General features: G+C 40.8%; 1 protein-coding gene across 2 annotated transcripts in view; it reads left to right on the top strand.

Moving 5' to 3' along the window:
- ush2a (Usher syndrome 2A (autosomal recessive, mild)) overlaps positions 1-18,282 on the top strand; it is a 198,975-nt gene that overhangs the window by 12,736 nt on the left and 167,957 nt on the right. For both annotated transcript variants that reach the window (XM_034581476.1, XM_034581477.1), the window contains exons 6-10: positions 8,875-9,010; positions 13,106-13,169; positions 13,858-13,959; positions 14,354-14,543; positions 16,275-16,489. In XM_034581476.1, coding sequence (XP_034437367.1) covers positions 8,875-9,010; positions 13,106-13,169; positions 13,858-13,959; positions 14,354-14,543; positions 16,275-16,489 — 707 coding nt within the window. The remainder of the gene's footprint in view (positions 1-8,874; positions 9,011-13,105; positions 13,170-13,857; positions 13,960-14,353; positions 14,544-16,274; positions 16,490-18,282) is intronic.

Genomic DNA, 18,282 nt, shown 5'->3' with positions numbered 1-18,282 from the left:
AAATTGAAAAGACATCAACCACAAGAAATACACATTAATTCATCAGCTGTCACTGTCACTATCTGCACTTCAGGCATCGAACCGTCAACCATTAGTGAACGACTCTCTCTACCTAAGCCACAGCACAGGTAGATCGGCACTCAGTGTCCTCAGATACTCAAAGGTGTGAGGCTGAAATAGAAAAAGTTTGATTGAAACCATTAGTAAGAAATAATCAAGAATAAATTACATTTTAAAATGACTAAACATGAACTTGACCAGAGCCAGAAACTTAACAAGGCTCAAAACTTAACACTTTACTTTGTCAGGATCTGTCAGGAAGCAAAACTCCTCCTGGTGCATCACCACATCCTCTCTTCTCTCCTCCTTTGCTTTGGGATACTGTATGTGCTCCTCCTTCTTTCTACGCTCTCATGAATATCTCTCTTTGCTTTCTGCCCAGAAAGAAAAAGTCTTTGAGACTTATGGTCTTTATTAAAAGGTTGGTGTGTCACCTTATATATGTCCCCTCTCTCTCTCTTCCTCTCTTTATCTTTTCTCTGTGATTTTGTTTTTCTCCTGGAGATGATTTTCTCTTTCTCTTTCTCCTTCTCTACCTCATCTATCTCTCATTCTCTCCCCCCTTTCATTGTCTCCCCCCTCCACCTTCTTTGTCCTTCCCTTTTTCCCTCTCATTTTCCTTTCACGCACACACTCTCTCTCTCTTTCTCTTTCTCTCTCTCCCTCTCCATCTCCCTGGGGACAATTTTCTTTTCTTAAATAAACTGTCATAGCTAGTGTTAAAATATGGGCCTTACACGGGGTGAGCGCGCCAAGGCAAAGGCATGGGGCCCTGGGCTGGTATAAAACATGGATAATATGCTGTGAGAGGTAATTGTATCTTTTAGAGCTGAGATGAGTAGAACAAATGTGTCTCCATCCTCTCTCTCTTTCTCTCTCTCTCTATTCCTTTTCCTCCTCTATCTCCCTATCTCCCCCTTTACCCACTGCAGACGTGCTAATATGATAGAGAGAATATTGGCCGTACATCAGAGCTGCTAACAGTTCATAGTGGGTAAGGGCAAGTACAGAGGGGGTCGAGAGGACTAAAGATGGTGGGAAAGGCTCGGAGGGTGAATAACAAGAGGGAGAAAGAGAGATGGAAAGGTGGCAATGAGCCTGGAGATGCAAATGTAGAGAGTTGAGGATGCGTTAGGTCACATTGCTAAAAAAATCTCAATCACTTTGCTTTGCATGAGGAGGCCAAGAATATATATAGCAATTATTCTTAAGGTCAGGATGATCAAACAACAAACACACTTGAACAAAATGGCTCAATATTATTCAAAAACCCTTAGCCTCTCTAGCCAAGGCATAATAGTCCGCTGTGTTTTAGCTAATGACGTGCACTTAAAGAGGGATTGCTCATTGATCTTGCTTCTGCAGAATCACAGTCCAAAGACAAGCCTGCAAAATGTCAGAAAAATCTTCATATATACTTTCATATATGAAGAACTCAGCAGGAGATTTCCCTCGCGTTCACAACAACAGGAACATGTCCGAAACATTGAGGTGAAAGGTTTGGCACCTGGGTAAAGGAGGCAGGACACTAGGTGGAAAGCACAGTGTTTCTGTTTAAAACACATCGACACTGGCATCAGCCAATATTGCCAAAAACTCTCAGGTCTTGTTGTCTTTCCAGTTACAATAGAATAGAAAGCTTTATTGTCATTGAAGAGGATAACATGAGATTAACCGTGCTCCCCAAGTTAAGTGCATTCAAAACAACATCAACCACCTTACACATTCATTCAGCAGCCACAAGGTGCTAAATAAGAACGTTTCAGGTAAAATGAGTATACATCTTTGTTAGGGTCTCATGTATGGCACCTCATTTTCTTCCTGAGATATTGGTATTCTTCCAGTTTTGTGTCTGTCACATAACTGACTCAGACAATTGCGTTCTCACATACAGAAATGCAGATTACAAAAATGTCTGAAAGCAGCATAAATGATATCAACAGCACCAAATGGGATTGAAAGGAATAATGTTGCGCTTGAACACAAAAATACGTTGTCTTTCCCTAAGTCTCCTTTTCCCTTCACCTCCCTTCATCTGTTTCAAATGCAGCCACACCAACAACTTTTTAAATGGTGCCAGTTGTTCTGAGCCCTTTCAAAGTTGTTGGTATTTTTAAACAAACCCCCTCCTTGCAGGTAAGGTAGTCCTGTCCATCCCTTTGCTGAAAATAATGTATTAATCCTGAAAGCTTATTTATGCAGTGTTTTTCACCTTATAAAAATAATACCAGCAGTTGTCCAACCAATGGGGATTTGTTAGGACAAGAGCATGTTGACCATCCTGTTACTCCGTAGTATTTGTGGACCCAAAAGCAGACGCTGAGTTGGTGAAAGTGACTAAAATGGATTTAATGACAAGAGTATTTGAAGAGAGATGAAGGGAGAAGGTTGGAGCAATGGTGAGGGGCAGTCATGATGAGGGGTGGTATTTGAGATGAGCTTGAAGAGGTGATTGTAGAGACACGCACGCACAGACACACACACACACACACACACACACACACACACACACACACACACACACACACACACTCACTCTGTCTCTTCCTGACTCAGTGAAATCAACCATCTTGCTACATCACTCTCCTTTTATCTCTCTTTATGTCATTGTCTTTCCTGTGTACACTGTTTTTCCTCTGTCAACACGAGCATCTCTCTGCTGCAACCAGAGCTACACTGCATCTCCATTCATCTTCCATGTCTTTCTCTCTCTCTCTCTCTCTCATTCTTTAATGTTCTGTCTCTTTTTCGCCCATTGAGAGCTTCCCTCGCTGTGGAATGAGGTGTGTTATCAGTGAGCAGTATGTCATTCAGTCGCAGGGCAATGCAGTCTAAAGCAGAGGAGCTGAGTGGAGAGAGTTTGGTGAGGCGGGATGTGTGAGGGCACAGACAGGGAGTCGGGGATTAGAGAAGATAGGTGAGGAAGAGCAGACAAGCATGAGATGAGCAACAAGAAAGAGGAAGGTCTGAGAAACGGAAACAAAAGCTGGGTAAGTGGAGTTCAAGAGAGCAGGGTGGTAACGCGGGGATTGGAGGATATAAAGAGAGGAAGCAGCAGAGGAGGTACTGAGAATCTACGATTTTAGAGCAGAGGGTGTTAGAGGAGGAGAAGAGAAGATGGTGGAAAGTTAGGTCAACATAATTTTATTGATGTAGGTGCAAAGGTTTTTCACAAAGGGAAATACAATATGTGTAACATACAACACCTCAGATACTTATACACAGAAAATGTTAGGGGGGGGCACATGAAAATACAACAGAGGAATGGATCCCTATTGCAAAGTAGATAGACATGCAATAATTGCCCTGTTTTTAAAGAAAACAGAATTGGCAGTGATGGAAGTAAGAGAAACAAAGGGCATGAGGGAGCAGAGGAATTGATAATGTGAATAACTATAAAGAGGAAATGAGAGAAACAAGAAAGGGGGTAGACAGATGCGAGATGAAGGGGAAGTCAGCTAATGAGTGGGAGGTGAAGAGGGGATTGCAGATGGAGATGGACTGAGGGGATGTGGAAAATGTGGAGGACATTTGAGATGGGATCTTGCATGATAAAGGTAATGCTGGTCTCTTCTTTTGGAAAATGAAGCAAGGGCAGCTCATCCACTTTGACTTGTATTCGCTCACACATACACACAGATCTCAACCCAGCTGAACACATGGGAGATTTTGGACCTACACATTAGGCAGCTCTTTCCACCACCATCATCACAACACCAATAGGAGTAATAAGAGAGTGTAAGAGTGATGTCCATCCCTCCAGTACAGTCCAGAGACTTTTAAAATCAATATCAAGGCACATTCAAGCTGTTTCTAATATGTATTTCTTTAAAGAAAAGATGAGAGAAATACATTTTTTATATTAAAAACTATTCCAAAATCCTCACCAATCCCTAAAATAGATAACAAGTTCGAACCTATGTTTTTAAAGGTACAATAAAATGTCATATTTGGCCAATTTAGGCAGCACTAGACAGCAGTAAAAATATTTCCAGTATTAGAGATCTTCAAGGTCTTTTAAATGTATTTTGACCTGAGGCCTCAGCAGCCCTGCTCCACCTGTAAATAGTTTTAACCAAACACTGTGAATAACACATCAGATATTTGGATAATGTCGGGCTGTTTGGTATTAAGAACTTTTTCAGGTGAATAGCTAAACTGAAAGGCTTTAGTTTGAAACTGCAGAACGGCAGCTGTCTGTTTGTAATACCGAGCCACAGTAAGTCTACATTTGAGTTTGAAGTAATGCCTTGCAGGGTCTGACAACCAAACATGAAGCTGTACACTAGTTTTTAGACATTGGCACTTGAATTTATTGCTGTGTACACAGATGCTCAGTAGGTAAAAGGATCTCAGATTCTCCAGTATCGTCCCTGTGGCAAAGTGCAGGTCAGTGAGTGCAGGAAGATGACCCGGGTCAGGATGTGTCATTGCAGCCCATAGACACCTAATTCCTCTCTTCACCTATCATTGTGATTAACTGTTAGTTAGTTAGTTACCAACCACACTTAATTGTAAATTATCCAACATTTTCCCATTTGAAAAAAATAAAGAATAGGTATATTACAAAGACCATCTGTACAAATTTGTTTTGAGATCATTGTACCTAAGTCTTTTTTACAATAAATACGATTCATGATTTTGCTGTATTCCATGTTGGTTACAATAAAGTTAGAGCACAAAAATATTTTATATGTCAGTTTTTTATTAGTTGTATTTTTCCCACCTCTTATACTTTTGTGGCCCACAGTTATAAACTGAGCTTAGAAGAAACACTGCTGTCCACACCATGTACTGAGCCACGGCTCGGCAGGAGTGTGAAAATCGAGAAGAGCTTTAGTCAAAATGCCAGCGTACAGATCACTAAAAGCTTTCCACTCAGGGTTTTCCTGGGCTTTTAGAGAGGCTTACCTGGTAACATTGCCAGTGGGGTAGGTACTGCGCAGGGAAAGGTTTCTTCAAGCTCTAAGAGCAAAGAAACCTTTTGGAAACTAAGTTAAAGGAAATTATTTAATAAGGCAAGGAAAACAATGAAACTTTTCTTTGAAGAGGATATATAATATATGGTATGGTGCATTTTATATGAAACCTGCAGCACTCCCCATATATGTGATACAATACATTCACAATATTATAGCCACAAGTCACACAGAATGGCACAAGTTATAGAATATTTCCAACTTAATGTCAAAATATGTAATGCTGTTGGAATGGTGCAGGAGAAAACTTTTAATCGTGGGTAAGCAGGTCAGACACTAATGGACCAATGAATAGTGGCAGGGACTTCAGGTGGTGCAGAGGTTAAGACTCAATATCCAGGCTGGCCCAGGACTGAACCCTGAACCATCTCTGCTTCCAGTTTCAGCTTTAATCTTAAAACCCAATTTGGAATGTGTGTGTATTAAAGGAGACATATGATGCTTTTTTCAGAGTCCACAGCAAAGTGAGCTCCTCTCTACAAAAGAACAAACTGCTCCTGAAGCTCCTGAAACACCTCATCAACAGCCTGGCCAATACGGCTGTGGCATTTTGATGTCATATAGGACTTCACATCTGAATAATGCACGCTTTGCAGCTAGGCAGGTATAGTGAGAGTGGAGGCCGGCATGTCCTACACATGCAGTTCACCAAAGCTAAAACCATGTGTTTCAGACAGAGACTGAAAAGAGGAGCTGCAGCAAATGACCGTATGCAGAAGGTGATGTGTTTTCTAACCCTTAACCCTCAAAATATGAACATGAATATGAACATAATATGTCTTCTTTAAAATGCTTATCTGAAGTTTGCATGATTATGGAAGAAAGGTTTAACCATTGCTATTCATCTTACAGTCCATATTGCACGTTAAATAATAATGAAATATTATGGGGCATATAGACTAAAGAATAAATTGATGTACAACATCAGGATATAAATCAATTAGAAAATGCACCAGACATCTACAGTGTATTCTGCTAAATTGCATAATTAATCATAAAAAGTCAAAATAGAAAATATACAGTTACTCATCACTATTTGAGGGATCAGTGTGTATCTTAAAGTCCTTGCAATGATGGTACCTAAAAGTTCTTCAAAAAAGGCCTCAGAAAATTACAAATCCATCCACATAAAGCAAAAGGATAGGTAGAGTTTAAAGTCGTCATTTTCTTTCCTGCGGACTTAGTGGACACAGTCCAAATGAGACGAGTTATCAGCACTGAAGAATTCTTACTACTCTTTCTTTCCTCTGTTCTCAAAGAACTCTGAAGTTACACCGGCTGAAAGAGACAAAGCGAGGTAAAGGAAAGACGGAGGTAAAATACAGATGGACAGGGAAAAGGAAACATGGAGGGAAAGTGTTTGTGAAAGCTAACAAAGGGGAGTTGGCTGTGTTTCAAAAGGGCGCGCGGCGGCTAAGGAGGATGAAGCGCTTCAGGATTCATTTACATCAGGCCTGACAACTGCCTCACATCTCCCCAAGAGCCACACAGCTCTGGCTTAGAGATTCCTTAAGAGGGCCCTTCTTCCAGCTCCTTCTCTTACAGCCGCTCTCTGACTTTTCTTTTTCTCCCTCCTGTCTCTTTTTTTCTCTTCCCTTTTTTTTCACTCTTATTCTCTCCTGCGCTCTCTCTTGTGCTCTCATGCGCTTGCCAGTCTTCAATCAGCCATCATGAAAGTGTCTGTCTGGGCGTCTTAACTATCCTCTGAGAGGCAGACACTTGTCTGGGCCTGCCTTCATCCCCTAAAGGCGTTTTTTGACTTGGACTTATTTCCCTCCTCACACCTTTTCAACTTCCCTAAAGAGCTGACAACAAGTAAGAGCGACAGGGCAAGATAAACATGAGGGAAAGAGACAGGGAGGATGATGAGAGGGGGAAGTGGCCGTCTAAGAGGAATAAGAAGAGTAAAGATGCTTATGAGAAATAGGGAAAGAGGGAGCAAATGAATTGGAGGTAAGGAAACTCCAAAACAGAAAAAGGTGAAGGAATCGAATGACTTTGTGAAGGGGAGAGAGGACACAGCAAGGAGGACCAGAGCGGAAGAGAGGCGAGAAAGATGAAGAAGGAGACAGGGACAGGGAGAGCCACGTTTATCAGTCGTCCCACAGGGTGTTCCCCAAGCACAGGATTTGGAGATGAGGTAAAGGGAGAAAGTGGGACAGGGCACATTAAAGTTTTTTGAGGGGGGAAGGAGGGGGCTCTTATGGAAGTATCTTTCTTTTTGCCTGGGTTTGATGTGACAGGGAGCTTCTCCTGCTTTGACGGTGTTGTGTGCCGTGCAGATTTTAATATTCATGCAGCAGATCGGGAACGGCGAGCGGAGGGGAGAGGAGATTTTTGGTCAAACAGAAAGCTAATTTGCGGCTGAGGCACTTTAGCCTGAGGCTCTTTCTGCTACTGGGGAAATGAGCTGGAAGATTAGCTGTATGTATAATTCAGACACACATGGTCACACGCTTGCATGCATAGTGTGTGCATACACTTTTGTAAAAAAAGATGGGAATATGCGCACACAGAGCAGCTGCCACTCTCTGAGATGTCGTGTGTTACAGCAGTAACAGGCTGCTAGGCTTTACTGCTGCATCTGCCCCCCCAGGCTGCTCCATTACATGTACTTAGGTTTTAATGTGAAACTCCGACTGTTAATGTATCCAGTGATGCTTCATGCAAATGCTGATTTGTTACTGGATGATCATTTTTGTTTTGCGCCCAATACCTGGTGTGTACTTGGCTACACATCACATACAGTAGATGATGTCAGAGAAAAAGTTTATTTAAAAAAAATCAAATAAACACAATTACTGCACTGAGGTTGCATGCCTCGGCCAACCAGTGCAGTTTCTGTCTACATATTTCTACATAATTATGAGGTCACCGTCACCTTTGATCACTGAAACATAATTACTTCATCTTTGAGTCCAAGTGACAATTGATCAAAAGTTGAAGAAAATTGGAGAAGAGGATATCACATTCAAGAGGCCAAAACGATTAACAAAACTTTTTTTTAGGTCACCATGACATTTGACCACCAAAGTCTAATCGGTGAGTCCAAGTGAATTGTTTAAGACGTAATGAAATTTCCTAGGAGCAGTCGTAATAGATCACATTCACAGGGACGTGAGGTCACTGTGACCTTGACCTTTGACCTACAGGCACCGAAATCTAATCATTTCATGTTTGAGTCCAAGTGAATGTTTGTACCATATTTGAAGACATTCCATCAAGCTGATCTCTACATATCATGTTCACGAGAATCGGGACAACCCGAAAACATCATGCTGCCGGCCACTGGCTTAGAAAAAAGTGACTGTTTCCTGTCTCACCTCAATAAAAAAATCATTCTAATCAGTGAAAGTACTTGGAAAAAGAATGATTTGTTATTTAGCATAGCTAAAGAGTCTTTCTTTCTGTATTCATTATAGACAGTATGTAAAGGTGGACAACATGACTGTCTTGATCACCACCTGGTGGCTGTCAGCAGTATAGGTCATAAACCCCACCTCATCCATGTTTGTGGATGGGACATGAACCAAACTAAAAGGTTTAAGTACACATCACATAAATATCTCATTAAGATGTTTTTTTTTGTCATTTTAGGTAGTTATCTCACTGATGTTTGCTCAAGGGTTTTAATTAGTTATTTGATGCTATAAAAACGAGGTGAAACATGATTGCCAACTGAGACTGACTCAGGATTAGTTGAGCATGTGTATCAGTGGGACCTCAATACCGTGGCTCCATCCCCTTGATGGCTACTGCGCAGACTCTGTCATACAAAATAATACAAAATACAAAAAATACAAAAAACTTCCATCTCCTTCTGGCTGACTTGCAGGTCCATGACAGACGTGTCAGTCTATTCCTGGATGGACTGGAGGAGGATGGCACACCATTTGGCTCACGATCTCTGCCCTCCAGACTCTTTGATACCAGCGAGGATGGTGCCATGTGGGTGGGACTCAGCTCTAACGGTAAAGATTGATTTTTTAAAAACACAAGTATTTAAGCTTTTTAGTTTTTGACATATTGACAAGTTGAATTAGTGCTACATTACTTTAAGATTCATCAAATGGTCAATTCTTCAGTGGCACTGTTTTAAAATGTTCAGTTACCCAGTTCTGGACATTGCAGCAGGAACAATGATTAACAAAGCAGAATTTCATTTTTGAAGAAACCATTTTTTCCCTCCGATTAGAGAAAAATTACTTCTTAGTTTATCATGTCTGTATATCTTAATATGGTGTCAATGACTACTCCACCTCTATTTTCCTCCCAGCCTTTATCCCCCTTCAACTACACATCTGTGATTGATTGGTGGTGCCTGGGAGCCGTCTCACAGTCAATAGGAGAGAAATTGAGAGAAAAATGATATCCGTTCATCTCCTTGGTGATAAACGAGTGTTTTTCTTCTCGTTTATCAGGCATTGATCCCTAGTTCACTGCAGGTAGCATCTGATCAGCTGAAGATCACATCAGAGGGCATGATCAATACAAGTGATTGGCTCAGGGGAGAGAGAGAGAGAGAGAGAGAGAGAGAGAGAGAGAGAGAGAGAGAGAGAGAGAGAGAGAGAGAGAGAGGCAGGCAGGCAGGCTGTGTGTGTGTGTGTGTGTGTGTGTGTGTGTGTGTGTGTGTGTGTGTGTGTGTGTGTGTGTGTGTGTGTGTGTGTGTGTGTGTGTGTGTGTGTGTGTGTGTGTGTGTGTGTGTGTGTTGGGGGTAGGGGAGGGTTGAACCTGGGGATGTGTCTGGAATTCGTATCATTCGATTGATTATGCGAATGCTGATCAGATGTATTGATTAACAACTATGTCTGTTTTTGGAGGGGGGCCCTGCTGACTGAAAACTGTGTTTATGATCAGTACAATGTGTGGCTTCATGTTTTCCCCTCACCTGCATTCTGTCAAGAGCTGCCAGCTCAGCCTCTGATTGGCTCTGACCTTGAAAGAGGAAAAAGTAAGGCACGTGTGAATGAGTTAAATCACGCCCGGAACTCCGCCTCAAAAGATATGCCAGTAATTCACAATGAACAAAACTATAACTTGATTGTTATTCAATAAAAAAACACTACGCTGCCAAGATCGGACATCATTGACAAAAGTAACTTTCCACCACCTTTCTCTCCTTTCCTTTGTGTCATGTCTGCCGACTTCATTACCATCACAGGATACACAGATTACATATCACACAGATTAAACTGAAGCTACCGGACATAGTAATGATTTCAAAAACACAAGATGACTTAAAAAGGTTGCAATATTCTTTGTCATTGTCCAAAGTCTATAGTTATTACTAGACTGAGGAGTACATGCTCTTCCTCAGTGTGTTTTTAGGTGCTGCATTTCTGACATCCATCCATCCATTAGTTATAACTAGTGCACTGCTCGTCCTTAACATATCTGTTTGGAGTGGCCTGTGGTAGTGCTGGTTGTCGCTTTTATCTCTGAAACTGTAAAAGTGACCTGCCACTGCTATAGAGCGCTGGTCGCCTGTTTATTCAAAGTTGATTATTATCGAATGTATTGAGTATTGTCAAAATCGCACCAAATTCAACACTGCATTTCCCAGGGCACTTATTAATACACATGCCAAGTGTGAAGCTGATAGATAGATATCGTTTTAGGGTCACGAGGGGACTGTATCCAATCCCAGCCGACATTGGGTGAGAGGCAGTTTACACCCTGGACAGGTCGTCTTCATTTCAGACAGATACAGAAAAGGGTTCTGTAATGAGGTTCTCAAATGTGGACAAATAAAAGTACCTGTCAGGGTAACTAGACTGTGAATCTCAGGAATTGAACTAATTAATTAAACTTTAGTTGCTGTAGTAATCACTAAATCAACCAGGACTGGAAGCTGGATTACAAAAACCTTGAGAAAAGTATTAAACAATTTTTAAATATTGAGTTGTGACTGAGTCAATTAAGAATTCAGAGAAAAAAAAGACATCACACCCCTAGTTGCCTGTATTAACTGTCATCAGGTAAAAAACATGAAAACAAAGAGTAGGAAACTAAGAGAGATGGTTGACAGAATCAGAAACACAGAGAAAAAAGACAGGGACCTACAGAGAGAAGAGAGAATTAAGGCTTATACCTTGCATCATCCCAGTAACAATAGAGAGAGTGCTTTTCAGAGGAAGCCATAATCCCATTTCCACACGCTAAAGAAATCCTGAGCCAAAGCCTAAGGCTGCACAACCACACACTGTTCTAACACACTTAGATCCCATAACACTCTCTCACTCGCGCTCTGTTTTACACACTCATAACCCCCCCCAACACACACACTGTAGTTGGCCCAAACATAGCAAAGCTTCTCTCAAATGCAAATACACACATAGATACACACCCGTTTTTTTTTGGAGAGCCTCAGACACACATGCACACACTTTCACAGACAAAGCTAGACATGGCACGGGTTCTGTCGATGCTTACAGACGTTATCCGTATTCTCAGAGTTGTTGTCAAACTACACAGAAGTTTGTTGGACACTAAAAGACTCTGGCTCTCTTTGGACCAGCATCATTGTCTGTGTGTGGGTCTCTTATGTGTCCAACATTGTCGCGTAGTGTATGCATGGTTGTCTTGTGTGCAGTCCAGGATTCACATGTGTCTGGACACTGAGCTCATATGTTTAAGATTTTCCAGTTTACGAGTGTATTTGCTTGATAAACAGACTTTGGTACTGAGGCGTATTTGACAAACTGTATGTGGCATCTCTTGTCCAACACCTCCTTTACCTCCTTGTCTATGCAAGTGAGAAAACTGTTGTCACATATAAGACCAATTTTGTTATTGCTATAAAAGACAATTGACTAGAATGACACTCAGTAGAATGTGTACCTCCAGAAAGGTCCAACAGTCCTCTTAAATTCAATCAAGCAAATTTCACACACCTAATTTAAGTTCCCTAAATGTGTCTAATCTTTTCATCTAGATCCATGAATTACTCCCTGGGAATACAGTGAAAATAAGCAAAGTAAAAAAATCCTGGATCCACCCGCTGATCTGGAACCACATCTTTCCACCTAGTTTTGTGGAGATGAACAAACCAATAAACAGACAGGGGTGAAAACATTATGTCCTTGGCGGAGGTAGAAGAGAAGAGGAATGGAACTCAGTAGACTGTGTATCTCCACTAAGGCTCAACACTATAATCAAACAAGCCTTATAGCTAAGGCTGCATTACATGGTGTCAGCTACACATTGGTGGTAGGTTTAGGGTTGTGGCCCTATTTGTTACCTGAAAGCTATCCCCCCTTTGAAATAACATCTAAAATCTGATAGATCCAGATTTTAATTTGAATCCCTACCCAGTCACATAGAATCAAAGATACCAGTCCCCTTAACATAACTGTTTTTTTTATCAAGACCCATGCAGGAAAACCTGTGAAAATTTAAAAAAATGTTGCAATCTTGCATCGTTAAATAGGTTCTGGAAAGCCGATCAGTAGTTTTTTGCATAAACCCGCTGACAAAATAAACAACAACAAAAACACAGGAAACTAACAGACGGGGGTGAAAACACAACTTCCTTAGGGGAGGTATTTGTTAGTGAATACACAGAAGAATAATTTAACGTTTTTTGGGGATCATCCCACTCAATATCCTCTTTTCCACTGTTTATATAAAAAGGTTTTCAATTAGCCCAACATAGACAGTGGTTTTCAACATAGAGTATTTTACAGTAAGGAGCCAGATTGGTTTAAAACTTGTTGAACACAGTTTTCCTCAATAGAGAAAATGGGTGAAGCTAATAGATAAGACCTGGTTATCCTTAGACAGGCCTGTTTTGTCCCCGGTCTTAAACCAAGTTAATGATTTTGCCCTTTTATAAGTCTTGTTGCTTTCTCTGGGAACTGAGTGCAGACTGTGGCAGATCCTGGTCGGCTTTGTTCCATGAACTTGGTCTTTATAAGCAGCTGCAGGCAGCCTCACTTAGCTTGTGTCAAGAAACTGATAAGATAATCTACTAAATACTGTGAAATCCTCTCACTCACTTCCTTCAGTACAAACCCATTAACACCGTCTTGATGTTTTTTTCTCCCCCTCTCTTTTCATCTCTCCAGGGTCTAATCAGTTCATTGGGCGGATGCAGGACTTTAGATTTTATCCTGCCACTCTGACCAACAGGTGAGTTGGATGGAGTGAGGAAGAGTAACAGGTAATGAGCAGCTATCTGCAGAGAAAGAGGGAGGAATCACAAAAGGACCCCAGGAAATTAATGTTGTGAACGACAAGGTTATTTGGAAGAAGGGGAACCATGATTTACTCAGGCAAAGGAGAAGGATGTCATATTTTAGATAGATTGATTAAAGGGAAAAGGATAAAAAATGAGGAGAAATAGAGGTATTGTATGGATTTGAGCTACAAGGGTAGAGGAGAGATAGTTAGAGGAAAGAAGAGTAATCATTGCATCTTAAGATCCATACTGCTTCCAGAGGATTTCCCTGAGAGTTCAATACCAGGCAATTAGTGTTGTGTTTACCAGTGGTGTAGAGAACACAGTGCGGACTCAGAGTTTACAAATTTGTCTAATCAAGATTAGGGTTTGACAATATGAGGGATTGAATTTTCAAATGATGTCTTTGATTTTCCACTTCTAAATGTTCAGTCACAAGCTCCTCAACAGGTGCTTCAAGAGTTTATCTCAACATTGGACAACATTTAATTTGTTTTCTATTTTATCATATTTTGTATAAAACTTATAGTTTCATAAATACTAACAACTGCAACTATCCATAGAATTACACTTCGCTCCAGTGAGTTATTATAGTAAAATTAAACTCTATTCTCAATAAACTGTTTCTTGTTTTAACAGGGAAATAGTAGAGTTGTACTCAGGAGTCCTGCCTGAGCTCCATGTCCAGTCAGAGTGTCGCTGTCCTCCCAGTCACCCTCGAGTACACCCTTTAGTTGAGAGGTATTATCACAACTTCTCATGTACACTTTAATTATTATATTGAGTAAAAATCTGTGATTATTACTTTTATATGTTTATTGTATGTATTCTGCCTGCATTTTGATCACTACACGTGTCCATATATCATACACATCGGTTACCTGTTTTATCTCTCTTCTTAAGACACGTCTCTATAAAAACGCTTTTATTGTATAATGTCTATGACTTTTATTATTTGTATCTTTATTTTTATTCTTTCTTTAGTCTGATTGTTTGTGAATTTCTTATTGTTTGTTGTAAAGCACCTTGTTACTTGGATTGAAAAGTGCTATACAAATAAGGTTGTTATTATTATTATTATTATTATTTATGTAACTGTTACTGTTGTGTAGATTAAAGCTGTCACTCTTTACAGATACTGCATCCCCAACGCTGTTGAGGACACCACCAATGACAGAGTCTTAAGACTGAACCTTAACGCCCACCCCCTCAGTTACATCAACGACCAGGACATGGGGACCACATGGCTTTCTAAGATCATGACATCACAGGAACTGGATGAAGGAGTCACAATTACAGTAGATTTGACCAATGGACAATACCAGGTAACTCATCTAATATCTATTTAGTTCAAATCAATCCTGTTCAATTTTATTTGTACAGTTCCAACACATTATCTGAAGGCACTTTGCATGGTAAGAATGAGACTAACAGTAAAATAGAAAGATACCGAACTGTTCCCAGAGTGAGCAAATACTTGGTGACTGTCGAGAGAGAAAAAGAACTCGAGCAGAACCAGACTCAGTGTGGGCGTCCATCTCCCTCGAGTGGTTGGTTGAAAGGAAAGAAAACGGGGAGAGAGGGAGGTAAAGAAAGAAGAGAGAGACCAGGAACAGTCAATATAATCACTATAAATTTATTCTCGGGATTCAAATGTGGTTGCATAAACAGTGGTGTAAACTATTTGGGCACGTTATTTAAAGTTATTGCAACAACCCACACTCATGTGTGACATCTAAAGCAGGAGAATTTTTCATTTAGATGGCTAGAAATTGCAGATTTTGAGCTAATGTTTGTATGTGAGCCTAAATGATTATTGGTATTTACCCAGTCAGAGAAACAAAAAATATGAGTCATTTTAGGTCATTGTGTCGTCTAATATGTGTATTGACCCCCTTACCTACTCACTTGTTGTTATCTACGTTATGTTGGAAAAATAAATTCTGTCATCATAGAGTGTAACGTTGAAATTGTACACCACACACTTTGCTGTATCTATCTGCTTGTAACTGTGTGTGCTGTGGACAGTAGTTTTATCTTTTCTCTAAGCACTGCAGTGAGGGTAGACAGGGGGGCAAAGAGAGAGAGAGCGAGGGGGTGGGGGGATTGCTGGATTTGGGCGTTGTCGACACTGAGGTTGTCAAAAGACTCATCCCTCTCCTCTCTGAAGTGTGTATGTGAGCGCGGGCAGGATTTTGGGAGCTGTCCTGACGTGGTCGCTCAGCTCAGGTCCCCGGATAAAAGACACTTTCTGAAGTTTGTGTGCCTGCCTGTCTGTGTGTGTGTGTGTCTGTGTGCTAGCTGTGTGTGTGTGTGTGTGTGTGTGTGTGTGTGTGTGTGTGTGTGTGTGTGTGTGTGTGTGTGTGTGTGTGTGTGTGTGTGTGTGTGTGTGTGTGTCTGAGCAGCAGTGGTGGCTTAATGCACTCCCTGCTGTGTAACCTACTGTCCCAGCCCACACTGTAGTGGGGCAGATAACACTTAACACGCACAACTACACCTACACACACAGACGGGCAGGCAAATGGTTGTGTGTGTGTGTGTGTGTGTGTGTGTGTGTGTGTGTGTGTGTGTGTGTGTGTGTGTGTGTGTGTGTGTGTGTGTGTGTGTGTGTGTGTGTGTGTGTGTGTGTGTGCGTGTGTGCGCGCGTGTGTGTGTGTGTGTGCGCGCGTGTGTGTGTGTGTGTGTGTGTGTGTGCGTGTGTGCACGCGCGTGTGTGTGTGCGCGTGTGTGCGCATTTAGTTTCGGTTGTTTAGTTTACTCACTAATCAAGTCTAAGACTGCATGTTTGGATCAACACTCAGCAACTGACCTGTATATTTTAATGTTTTGTCCATACCATTTAAATGGCGGGGGCAGAAAGTGAGCATTTCTTATTATAATTCAGTGCCCTCCAATGTTACTGTAGAGGGAAATAAAAATCTTAACATAAAGCTTCACTATGATTTGATTAATTTCATGCCTGCTGTGTTGTAGTCCATTATATTTCACATATTCACCTTTATAACAAGTCTGGCTCTGTACATACTAACTCATACCTCTCTCCATCTCTTCTGCAGGTGTTCTATGTTATAGTTCAGTTTGGGGGTCTTCTGCCTGAATCGGTTCTGATCCAAAGGCAGAGACGTGACCTCACAGACCCAGAGAGTGAACCCACCACAGAACAGCCCTGGTTAGACTGGCAGTACATGGCCAGGAACTGCAGTGTGTTTAGAATGAAGAACAATGGACCTTTACCAACACCAGGCTCAGTCAACTGTCTGCAGCTGCCCAGGTACGTATGAGTCAGTGCCATTGAATATGTTTATGATGAATATAAACAGAAGATATATATTTCTTATGCAGTGACATGCTGAAGCACTAATATGAACACTGATAACTGGACTGTCTGTTGTGTACAAAATTATGATACATCTGTGTCAAAGAAAACAAAAGATCATACATCCTTTAAGTTCACAACTTTTTAGATAATTCAATTTCAGACAAAGTTTTTAGTTTGGGATTCTTTTTAACTCAAGCAGAGATTCAACATTGTTTATTTTGTCCAGTTATGACTACTATAAACAACATGGCGGCCTCCATAGAGAGGCCCCGCTCCCGATGTAAATATAAAGTATTTAAATATAAAGGGTCCATTCTAGAGTAGAGAAAACAACAATTGTACAATTTAGATGAAACACACTGGTGAAAACATCACAATGATTGTTTTATATTCAATTTCTGCCAGTAGATCCCTCACACCTAAATCTTACACACTGGACCTTTAAAACATTTCTTCAATCAAATATAAGTAAACACAAGTCAAAGTAACTGGAATGTATACAAAAGCAGTACAGTGACTGACAAATATTGCACAGTTTATTTCAATGTTATGATAAATAACCTCCAGATTATTAAGGAAATTTATGTAATTACCATAATCTTAAAACAGGTTCAGAGAAAGCCAGATATTTGATTGGACATCAACAGGACAATAACACGGTATACTTACTGTTGGTATTATCTTTAATCCTGGGGGATGAGACGTGTTTTGGGTTGTTTTTAAGTTTTTGTCTGTTACCGTGTCATCAGTCAGATAAAGATGTGTCAGGACACAGATTGATCATCCCATTATAAACAGTGTAATGTGGAAAACGGAGAATATACTCCTCGGCCAGTGCTTTATGTGTATGAGGCATTATTCCCAGAGCAGGATCACATGTTTTTTTACTGTATACTATCTGGTGGTCATGGCCTCTACAGTGCAAAACAGATTACACAGAAATTTACTGGCAAGACAAAGTAAAGTCAGTGTATAAAACAAGTTTAATAGCACATTGATGCACACACAAACACACGTTTGTGTAGTAACATACGTAAAAGATAAGTCAAAGGAAATGAATGGGAATCAAACATAAACCCATTACACATACACACACACATTTAGAGTAAACACACACATAGAAACACAATAGCAGTCTCACAGTGACTAGATGAAGCTAACCGCCTACAGCGTTGTCTTGGCACATGACCGATAACAGGCAATTGGCACCAGATAGAGAGATGGATTTGGATCATACTCTGACATACACACACTAGATCCTGGCGTAGCTGTTTGTATCAAGGCCCTGGTTGGCACTAGATGGAATAGGTATGAATAGATCACAGATTATTTGGTCACTGCTTATTTATCACATGACTGACAAACGATATCACACACAACCTTTCCTGGCGCTGTTTGTATTAGTTGAATTGGCATGAGAGCAATCGGACCCGACACTGGCAGCCATGACATTAATGGTTGATGATTAAATCAAAAAGACTTTAATCTTTCAAGATCATGTTTTTTTTGTTTATCTCGCGAGAGGGTTTTACCGCTGCAGGAGACATTGTTTCCACTCACCCTGCAGGAGTTTCTGGCAAGATAAATCTGAGAGCACCTCAGTCGATTCAAGAGTTTTTAGTTACAGTTGTGCTCCAGGAATGTTCTTGGTCCTCAGTTTGCATAATGTCTAGATAGAGATGAACACAACAGGGGCTAATGCTGCAGCGAGAAACAGGAGGATGGGTTTTTGTTCTGTAGTGATT

Source organism: Hippoglossus hippoglossus, chromosome 3, assembly GCF_009819705.1.
Source record: "Hippoglossus hippoglossus isolate fHipHip1 chromosome 3, fHipHip1.pri, whole genome shotgun sequence".
In the NCBI taxonomy this organism is placed as follows: domain Eukaryota; kingdom Metazoa; phylum Chordata; class Actinopteri; order Pleuronectiformes; family Pleuronectidae; genus Hippoglossus; species Hippoglossus hippoglossus.
The sequence above is the reverse complement of the archived record's forward strand: the minus strand, read 5'-3'. Positions and strand labels throughout refer to the sequence as shown.